This window comes from Salmo salar, chromosome ssa10, assembly GCF_905237065.1.
Source record: "Salmo salar chromosome ssa10, Ssal_v3.1, whole genome shotgun sequence".
In the NCBI taxonomy this organism is placed as follows: domain Eukaryota; kingdom Metazoa; phylum Chordata; class Actinopteri; order Salmoniformes; family Salmonidae; genus Salmo; species Salmo salar.
Genome location: NC_059451.1, coordinates 64,569,700 through 64,580,547, shown reverse-complemented (window position 1 = coordinate 64,580,547; position 10,848 = coordinate 64,569,700). Strand labels below are relative to the sequence as shown.

The 10,848-nt window shown below is 45.8% G+C and overlaps 1 protein-coding gene across 1 annotated transcript in view; it reads right to left on the bottom strand.

Annotated features, from left to right (window-relative positions):
• Positions 1 to 6,107: 6,107 nt before the first annotated feature.
• Positions 6,108 to 10,848, bottom strand: part of mrpl23 (mitochondrial ribosomal protein L23) — a 124,655-nt gene continuing 119,914 nt past the window's right edge. Inside the window, exon 5 of the mRNA XM_045688025.1 lies at positions 6,108 to 7,039. Within this exon, the coding sequence (XP_045543981.1) occupies positions 6,875 to 7,039 (165 nt within the window). The 3' untranslated portion in view covers positions 6,108 to 6,874. The remainder of the gene's footprint in view (positions 7,040 to 10,848) is intronic.

Genomic DNA, 10,848 nt, shown 5'->3' with positions numbered 1-10,848 from the left:
CTTCTTGACACACTGCTTGCTTAAACCAGAAGCCAAGCCGCATCAATGTGTCGGAGGAAACACCAGCCTGCTGGCGACTGAAGTCAGTTTGCAGGCGCCCAGCCCGCAACAAGGAGTCGCTAGAGCCCGATGGGACAAGGAAATCCCGGCCGGCCAAACCCTCCAATAACCCAGGTAATGCTGGGCCAATTTTGCACCGCCTCATCGGTCTCCCGGTCATCGTCGGCTGTGACACAGCCTGGTGTTTCTAATATTTATAATTTTGTGAAAAACAGTTAAAACATTACTTCTTTGGCACAGAACGACCGATCTGCACAAACCTTGATACATGGCATCTATGGGCTAATGTCTCCCAATGAAACATTTTCAAGGCTAGTATGTCAAACAAAATACTGACCAATAGACATTCACGTGGGAGTGGTCTGGCACACAAATGCCTATAGATCAGACACGGATAATTGTATTTTAACAAACATTGGTGCTCATGTTCCAAACCCTGTCAAGTCTCAACATATGCAAGCACATTCAGATCGACCACGCGTAGGTGGTATACCCGGGAAGATGTTTATATCTCTTGATCTGTTCGACTCAGAGTGATGAAATGTGGCACACACACTCAGCGAGGTGTCTAGCTAACCTGTAGAGTATGTTTGAGTTTGGCCGCATGGTGGAGCTGTTGGACAGGAAAAAACTTTCATGCAAGTTCATTAGCTCATAGCGGCCATGTTGTTTTAACTAGACTCTTGGAAAATGCTATATACAGTTGAAGTCAGAAGTTTACATACACTTAGGTTGGAGTCATTAAAACTCGTTTTTCAACCACTCCATACATTTCTTGTTAACAAAATATAGTTTGTGCATGACACAAGTAATTTTTCCAACAATTGTTTACAGACAGATTATTTCACTTATAATTCACTGTATCACAATTCCAGTGGGTCAGAAGTTTACATATACTAAGTTGACTGTGCCTTTAAACAGCTTGGAAAATTCCAGAAAGTGATGTCATGGCTTTAGAAGCGTCTGATAGGCTAATTGACATAATTTGAGTCAATTGGAGGTGTACCTCTGGATGTATTTCAAGGCCTACCTTCAAACTCAGTGCCTCTGCTTGACATCATGGGAAAATCTAAATAAATCAGCCAAGACCTCAGAAAAAAATGTGGACCTCCACAAGTCTGGTTCATCCTTGGGAGCAATTTCCAAACGCCTGAAGGTACCACTTTCACCTGTACAAGCAATAGTACGCAAGTATAAACACCATGGGACCACGCAGCCGTCATACCGCTCAGGAAGGAGACGCGTTCTGTCTCCTAGAGAGGAACGTACTTCGGTGCGAAAAGTGCAAATCAATCCCAGAACAACAGCAAAGGACCTTGTGAAGATGCGGAAGGAAACAGGTCCAAAAATATCCATATCCACAGTAAAACGAGTCCTATATCGACATAACCTGAAAGGCCGCTCAGCAATGAAGAAGCCACTGCTCCAAAACCGCCATAAAAAAGCCAGACTACAGTCTGCAACTGCACACGGGGAAAAAGATTGTACTTTTTGGAGAAATGTCCTCTGGTCTGATGAAACAAAAATAGAACTGTTTGGCCATAATGAACATTATGTTATGATTGGAGGAAAAAGGGGGAGGCTTGCAAGCCGAAGAACACCATCCCAACCATGAAGCACGGGGGTGGCAGCATCATGTTGTGCGGGTGCCTTGCTGCAGAAGGGACTGGTGCACTTCACAAAATAAATGGCATCATGAGGCAGGAAAATTATGTGGATATATTGAAGCAACATCTCAAGACATCAGTCAGGCAGTTAAAGCTTGGTCGCAAATGGGTCTTCCAAATGGACAATAACCCCAAGCATACTTCCAAAGTTGTGGCAAAATGGCTTAAGGACAACAAAGTCAAGGTATTGGAGTGGCCATCACAAAGCCCTGACCTCAATCCCATAGAAAATGTGTGGGTAGAACTGAAAAGGCATGTGTGAGCAAGGTGACCTACAAACCTGACTCAGTTACACCAGCTCTGTCAGGAGGAATGGGCCAGAATTCACCCAACTTATTGTGGGAAGCTTGTGGAAGGTTACTCAAAATGTTTGACCCAAGTTAAACAATTTAAAGGCAATGCTACAAAATACTAATTGAGTGTATGTAAACTACTGACCCACTGGGAATGTGATGAAAGAAATAAAGCTGAAATAAATCATTCTCTCTACTATTATTCTGACATTTCACATTCTTTAAAAAAAGTGTTGATCCTAACTGACCTAAGACAGGGAATTTCAGAAATTGTGAAAAACTGAGTTTAAATGTATTTGGCTAAGGTGTATGTAAACTTCCGACTTCAACTGTAGATGTTACGAACCAAATATGGTGCTGATCATTCCAGCGGTTCAGGAGAAGAAGATTTTAAAGTAGTCAATATCATTAAAAACAGTCCAAAATACATCAAAATCATAATGTATGATCTAGTTGATTTTGAGTTCTGATATTTGCCAAACGTGGTGAGATAGTAGCTCATCCTAGGCCGATCTGTCCAATTTGTCCTGGTGGTGGCACAGAGGGTACACAGCTAACGTTAAGGGTTTGGATCCCGCAAGCGGGATAAAAATCGACAACATCCGGTGAAGTAGGGGAGCGCCAAATTCAAATTACAAAATCGTAATATTAAACATTCTTGAACATACAAGTGTCTTACATGATTTTAAAGCTTAACTTCTTGTTAACTTCTTGGTGACAGGGGGCAGTATTCGGAAATTCAGATGAATAACGTGCCCAAATTAAACTGCCCGCTACTCGGGCCCAGAAGGTAGGATATGCATATTATCTGAAGTTTCTAAAACTGTTTGAATGATGTCTGTAAGTATAACAGAACTCATATGGTAGGCAAAAACCTGAGAAAAATTCCAACCAGGAAGTGGTTTGTAGTTTTTCAAGTGATTGCCTATCCAAACTACAGTGTCTGTGAGGTCATTTTGCACTTCCTAAGGCTTCCACTAGATGTCAACAGTCTTTAGAACCTTGTTTCATGCTTCTACTGTTACTGGGGAGAGAATAAGAGCTGTGGACTGCCTGAGACCAATGAGTTGTTTACGGCGCGGTTTACAGGCGCATTCCTTCGTTTTCCTCTGTAATGAATACGCTATTGTCCGGTTGGAATATTATCTAATATTTATGATAAAAAGACCCAAAGGATTGATTATAAACATTGTTTGACATGTTTCTACGAACAGTAATGGAACTTTTAGACTTTTCATCTCGGGTTTTGCGCTCGTGCTTTATGCCTTTTGAATAGTGATCTGAACACGCGAACAAAACGGAGGTATTTGGACATAAATATGGAGTTTATCGAACAAAACTAACATTACCAAAGGGTAACGCGCGAGCACAATTCGAGACACAAAAAGTCAAAATGTTCCATTACCGTACTTAGAAGCATGTCAAACGCTGTTTAAAATCAATTTTCATGGTATTTTTAATGTAAAATTGCGATAATATTCCAACCGGACAATAGTGTATTCATTCAAGGAGGAAAAGAAAAAACAGCGTGCTCTCGGGAACGTGCATATCCAATCTCTTTGTCCTCAGGCAGACCACTCAGTAACTGAGCTCCTATACTATCCCCAGAGACAGAAGGCTCAATCCACTTTCTGAAGGCTTTAGACAGCCAATGGAAGCCTTAGAAAGTGCAACGTAACAGAACAGATAGTGTAGTTTCGAAAGGGACTAGAAAGAAGCACTACATTTCTCAGATCCTACACTTCCTGGTTGAATGTTTCTCAGGTTTTGACTGCCATATGAGTTCTGTTATACTCACAGACACCATTCAAACAGTTTTAGAAACTTCAGAGTGTTTTCTATCCAAATATACTAATAATATGCATATTCTCATTTCTGGGCAAGAGTAGTAACCAGTTTAAATCGGGTACGTTTTTTCATCCGGCCGTGAAAATACTGCCCCCTATCCATATCAGGTTATAGATGCAACGTAAAACCATTGTATTCCATTGAGCCCATTACCAGGGTGTGTTTGACACGTCATTACAAGCCTCTTCAAAGTCGTAACTTAATAGGACAACAACAAATGGAAAAAGCAGGAGCAGTATTACCAAAGTATTATGGAACAACATACTTAATAAAATGTTGCTCCAAAAGCAATTACATTTTTATTACAAAGGCATAAGAACAGTTTAATGGTGTCACTGAGAATGCTAACAGTAACAAAATATGGCTATTAAGTGTCAAAAGGAAACTAAATATCTCAAACCTGCCTTTTTGAATCAAATACAGCCAAGGTAGGTTGAAAATCATGTTAGTTTGTATTCTGAGCAAGCTATCCCTTTAAAGATGGTATTGTGTGTGTTTGAAACAATAACACTTACACTCAGATGAACAAAGAGGTTCGAAGTTGTGTTTACTAAGCATCCAACTTGCTGTTTGCAAGGTTGCTTTCAATTGCTCTGCAGTATTTTCAGGTATCACAAAATGAATTGCGGTTTTCAACCTTTTCAGTGTCGAAAGAGTCATACAGTAGTTGAGCGTCACAACTTATCTGTACAAAATATCATTGGTTAATTTATGACTTGATTATGTACACCTGGGGCAATGGACATTCAGGAGAACGGACATTTACAAAATGTTCAGATATAATCTATTGTGTAGATTAAATAAAGTATCATTCCAAAATGCTATATATGCATTTTGAGAAATGTTGGCAAATTAGCTTTTATTGTTCAAAGAAGTTATGAAAGAGATTGGTGTTTTTTTTCACCATCTAATCATGAAATGGGGTTGTACAACGTATATTTCAAAGACATGTATTAATTTGAAATATATCACTTGATGGTTTCATTTCAGAGACACAAATAATCATGTTTAGTTGCAAAATGCAAAAAGTTGAGTAAACTGAAAAAGCCTCTCTCAGTATCCTCCTCCCTCTCTCTTTCTCAAACACTATCCTCTGGCGTCCTCTTCCACTATACTCCTTCATCTCTCTTTCTCTCTACTCCATCCTATCTCATTCACACTGTTCTCTCTCTCTCACTCAGTATCAGGACTACCACGTCTTATGTGAAGGGGAGGGAAGAGAACCCTCTACATGGCCCCATCTTCCTCCCCCCCCCCCCCCCCCACACCACACCCTGTAGCCTCCTGTATCCTGACAGGCAGGGAGAACATTGTGTGAATAAACAGGGAAAGTAGTGCCAGCTGCAGACACTGCTGCACTGCTGGGGGAAATGCATTGTGCTCCCAGCGTTTTATTGGGTATGGGGAGGGAGGGGAGGAAGAGAGGAGGGAGACATAGTTGCTTGGCAAACACCAGAGCTAGATTTCCCAACTTTCATGTGGGGTCTCTTCAGGAGGTGAGGAGAGCAGAGGGGAATTTGGGCTCGCTCGCTCTTTCCCTCTCCAGCTGCTTCTCTGGACGACCAGGGAGGGATGAGGTGGAAGAAAAAGCGTGACAGAGAGAGAAAGAGATGGAGAAAGTTTTGTGGGGGCTTGTTTTGTTCTAAATCAAATAGTTTTATAGCTACGCAGGGGGTGTGTGGTTCCAGGCACAACACAATGGCCAACAGGATCAATATTGACATTCTCCTTGGCGATAGTCCGGTTGGCTCGGTGTGGTCAGAGGACTGAGGTATGAAGGACTGGAACCCACATGGACACGCTGCCATTTTGTGGTCACGGCTGGAGGACAGTTTCAGTAAGGTCCTGGGTTTATCCCACAATGGCAGTTCTTAGACAGCCTTGGGAGAGTATACCCTGGCTCTGTCCCAAATGGCATCCACCTCCTTATATAGTGCACTCATCTTGACCAGAGCCTTATGGGTGCACTACATGGAAAATAGGGTGCCATTTGGGACGCAACCCTGACCCTCCCTTAAGGACCCTATTAAGGCCCTATTACCGTAAGTCGGCTTTCATCCTTCTGGTCCGTTGCCAGCTCGTAGCACAGCTCATTACTTTATCACAATAACTGGACCACTTTGGCACCACCGTGCTGTATGGGACTGTGTGTGTGTGGAGCGTGGTATTGGAAGTGCCCAGTCCAAGGAAAAACACAGCAGTGGTAGACTAAAGAGAGTAAATGTAACAGTAAGCAGAGGCTTGACAAGTTACTTTTTATTAGCTTTTCCTTGTACAGTAGTTCACAGTAAAACACTCACACAGACATATTGAGGTGAACTGAATCATACAGTTAAACGCTCACACAGACAGATTGAGGTGAACTGAATCATACAGTAAAACACTCACACAGACAGATTGAGGTGAACTGAAAACACATTTCCACACAGTAGCCTTGTTCTTCAGGGAGAGGTGGCCAACCCTCCTGTTTGAAAACTACTGGGGGTGCAGGGTTTTGTTCTAGCTCTGCTCTAACACAACTGATTTGACAGTTCATCAGCAGTATTCAGCTACTCTCATCAAAACATTGGCTTGTTGAATCGGGTGTGTTACAGCAGGTTCAGAGCAAAATCCTGGATACCCATTAGGTCTCCAGAAGGAGGGTCGGTCAACACTGGAAAAAGTGGTGTTACCTGACAATAGAGAATGTCTCAAATGTTGAAAAACTGTATTTTAAGTATTTTCCATTGTTATTCACCAATTAATATTATGTCTGAACAGCTATTGGTCACGTTGCATTCTTACAATGACAGTAGCTAGGTTTCCATCCAATTGGCGACATATTTTCATACGAATATTCTACAATCTGCATGAAGAAAATATGCTAATTTTCCCACCAGTGGTGTTTCCACCAAACTGACTTGTTGCGGATAAAAATCTGTACATGATGACACACAATATTAACAGTCTCTCACAAACAAACCCACACACTAGCACTGCATATCTCCGAACACAAACACTCTCGCTCTACAGGCCGAACCACTCTGTGAGCCCTCCCCTGCGAAGGTCCGGTTTCTGCCTCTGTTTCTCATCCTCCATGAACTTCTCCTGCATCTCCTCCACCGAGCCCTCGGCTGACTTCACATCCTTCTCGGTGAAGATGTCAGGGAACTCGAATGTCTGCTGCTGCACCTGGAGACACACAGAGGGAGAGTGTTTGAGACAGAATCACCTAGGGTCAATCTGAAATGGCAACTCGCCACCAACCCCTTGTCCCCTAAGCCCTTGGTCTCTACTCACTTAGCTGACAAGACAGGGGCCATGAGGTGTTACACACAAATGCTTGTGTGCTATAGACCGTAGACAGACACTTTCCAACTCCTTTATCACCAAAGCTATCACTTCTCTCTGCCTCACAGACATTCTCTCTCTCCCTCACAGACACAGTCTCTCTCCCTCACAGACATTCTCTCTCCCTCACAGACATTCTCTCTCCCTCACAGAGATTCTCTCTCCCTCACAGACAGTCTCTCTCTCCCCCTCACAGACATTCTCTCTCTCTCCCAGACACAGTCTCTCTCTCCCTCCCAGACACAGTCTCTCCCTCACAGACATTCTCTCTCCCTCACAGACATTCTCTCTCCCAGACACAGTTTCTCTCTCCCTCACAGACATTCTTCTCTCTCTCCCAGACAGTCTCTCTTCCTCAGACATTCTCTCTCTCTCTCCCAGACCCAGACAGTCTCTCTCTCTCTCCCAGACACAGCCAGTCTCTCTCTCTCTCCCAGACACAGTCTCTCTCTCCCTCACAGACCTTCTCCCACAGACGTTCTCTCTCTCTTCCTCACAGACGTTCTCTCTCTCTCTCCCTCACAGACATTCTCTCTCTCCCTCACAGACATTCTCTCTCTCTCTCTCCCTCACAGACATTCTCTCTCTCTCTCTCCCTCACAGACATCCTCTCTCTCTCTCCCTCACAGACATTCTCTCTCTCTCTCTCTCCCTCACAGACATTCTCTCTCTCTCTCTCTCCCTCCCTCACAGACATTCTCTCTCTCTCTCTCTCTCCCTCACAGACATTCTCTCTCTCTCTCTCTCTCCCTCACAGACATTCTCTCTCTCTCTCTCTCCCTCACAGACATTCTCTCTCTCTCTCTCTCCCTCACAGACATTCTCTCTCTCTCTCTCTCCCTCACAGACATTGTCTCTCTCTCTATCCCTCACAGACATTCTCCCTCACAGACATTCTCTCTCTCTCCCTCACAGACATTCTCTCTCCCTCACAGACATTCTCTCTCTCTCCCTCACAGACATTCTCTCTCTCTCTCCCTCACAGACATTCTCTCTCTCTCCCTCACAGACATTCTCTCTCTCTCTCTCCCTCACAGACATTCTCTCTCTCTCCCTCACAGACATTCTCTCTCCCTGACATTCTCTCTCTCTCTCTCTCTCTCTCAGACATTCTCTCTCTCCCTCACAGACATTCTCTCTCTCTCTTTCTCCCACAGACATTCTCTCTCTTTCTCCCTCACAGACATCCTCTCTCTTTCTCCCTCACAGAAATTCTCTCTCTCTCCCTCACAGACATTCTCTCTCTCTCTCCCTCACAGACATTCTCTCTCTCTCCCGCACAGACATTCTCTCTCTCTCCCGCACAGACATTCTCTCTCTCCCTCACAGACATTCTCTCTCTCCCTCACAGACATTCTCTCTTTCCCTCACAGACAGTCTCTCTCTCCCAGACAGTCTCTCTCCCTCCAAGACACAGACAGTCTCTCTCTCTCCCAGACACAGACAGTCTCTCTCTCGCTCGCTCCCAGACAGTCTCTCTCTCGCTCGCTCCCAGACAGTCTCTCTCTCGCTCGCTCCCAGACAGTCTCTCTCTCGCTCGCTCCCAGACAGTCTCTCTCTCGCTCGCTCCCAGACAGTCTCTCTCTCTCTCCCAGACAGTCTCTCTCTCGCTCGCTCCCGACAGTTCTCTTCGCTCGCTCCCAGACAGTCTCTCTCTCGCTCGCTCCCAGACAGTCTCTCTCTCGCTCGCTCCCAGACAGTCTCTCTCTCTCTCCCAGACAGTCTCTCTCTCTCAACACACACAGACAGTCTCTCTCTCTCAACACACACAGACAGTCTCTCTCTCCCACACACAGGCAGTCTCTCTCTCTCTCTCTCCCACATACAGGCAGTCTCTCTCTCTCTCCCTCTCCCACATACAGGCAGTCTCTCTCTCTCGCTCTCTCCCAGACCCAGACAGTCTCTCTCTCTCTCTCCCAGACACAGCCAGTCTCTCTCTCTCTCCCAGACACAGTTTCTCTCTCTCCCTCTCTCCCAGACACAGTCTCTCTCTCTCTCTCCCAGACACAGTCTCTCTCTCCCTCACAGACATTCTCTCTCTCCCTCACAGACATTCTCTCTCTCTCCCTCACAGACATTCTCTCTCTCTCCCTCACAGACATTCTCTCTCTCTCCCTCACAGACATCCTCTCTCTCTCCCTCACAGACATCCTCTCTCTCTCTCCCTCACAGACATCCTCTCTCTCTCCCTCACAGACATTCTCTCTCTCTCTCCCACACAGACATTCTCTCTCTCTCTCCCACAGACATTCTCTCTCTCTCTCTCTCTCCCTCACAGACATTCTCTCTCTCTCTCTCTCTCTCCCTCACAGACATTGTCTCTCTCCCTCACAGACATTCTCTCTCTCTCCCTCACAGACATTCTCTCTCTCTCTCCGTCACAGACATTCTCTCTCTCTCTCCCTCACAGACATTCTCTCTCTCCCTCACAGACATTCTCTCTCTCCCTCACAGACATTCTCTCTCTCTCTTTCTCCCTCACAGACATTCTCTCTCTCTCTTTCTCCCTCACAGACATTCTCTCTCTCTCTTTCTCCCTCACAGACATTCTCTCTCTCTCTTCCTCACAGACATTCTCTCTCTCTCTCTCTCCCTCACAGACATTCTCTCTCTCTCTCTCTCTCCCTCACAGACATTCTCTCTCTCCCTCACAGACATTCTCTCTCTCCCTCACAGACATTCTCTCTTTCTCTCCCTCACAGACATTCTCTCTTTCTCTCCCTCACAGACATTCTCTCTTTCTCTCCCTCACAGACAGTCTCTCTCTCCCAGACAGTCTCTCTCTCCCAGACAGTCTCTCTCCCAGACAGTCTCTCTCCCTCCAAGACACAGACAGTCTCTCTCTCCCAGACACAGACAGTCTCTCTCTCTCCCAGACACAGACAGTCTCTCTCTCTCCCAGACACAGACAGTCTCTCTCTCTCCCAGACACAGACAGTCTCTCTCTCTCCCAGACAGTCTCTCTCTCTCCCAGACAGTCTCTCTCTCTCCCAGACAGTCTCTCCCTCTCCCAGACAGTCTCTCCCTCTCCCAGACAGTCTCTCCCTCTCCCAGACAGTCTCTCCCTCTCCCAGACAGTCTCTCCCTCTCCCAGACAGTCTCTCCCTCTCCCAGACAGTCTCTCTCTCTCCCAGACAGTCTCTCTCTCTCTCCCAGACAGTCTCTCTCTCTCTCCCAGACAGTCTCTCTCTCTCTCCCAGACAGTCTCTCTCTCTCTCCCAGACAGTCTCTCTCTCTCTCCCAGACAGTCTCTCTCTCTCTCCCAGACAGGCTCTCTCTCTCTCCCAGACAGGCTCTCTCTCTCTCCCAGACAGTCTCTCTCTCTCTCCCAGACAGTCTCTCTCTCTCTCCCAGACAGTCTCTCTCTCTCTCCCAGACAGTCTCTCTCTCTCTCCCAGACAGTCTCTCTCTCTCTCAACACACACAGACAGTCTCTCTCTCTCTCCCAGACAGGCTCCCTCTCTCTCCCAGACAGGCTCCCTCTCTCTCCCAGACAGTCTCTCTCTCTCTCCCAGACAGGCTCTCTCTCTCTCCCAGACAGGCTCTCTCTCTCTCCCAGACAGTCTCTCTCTCTCTCCCAGACAGTCTCTCTCTCTCTCCCAGACAGTCTCTCTCTCTCTCTCCCAGACAGTCTCTCTCTCTCTCAACAC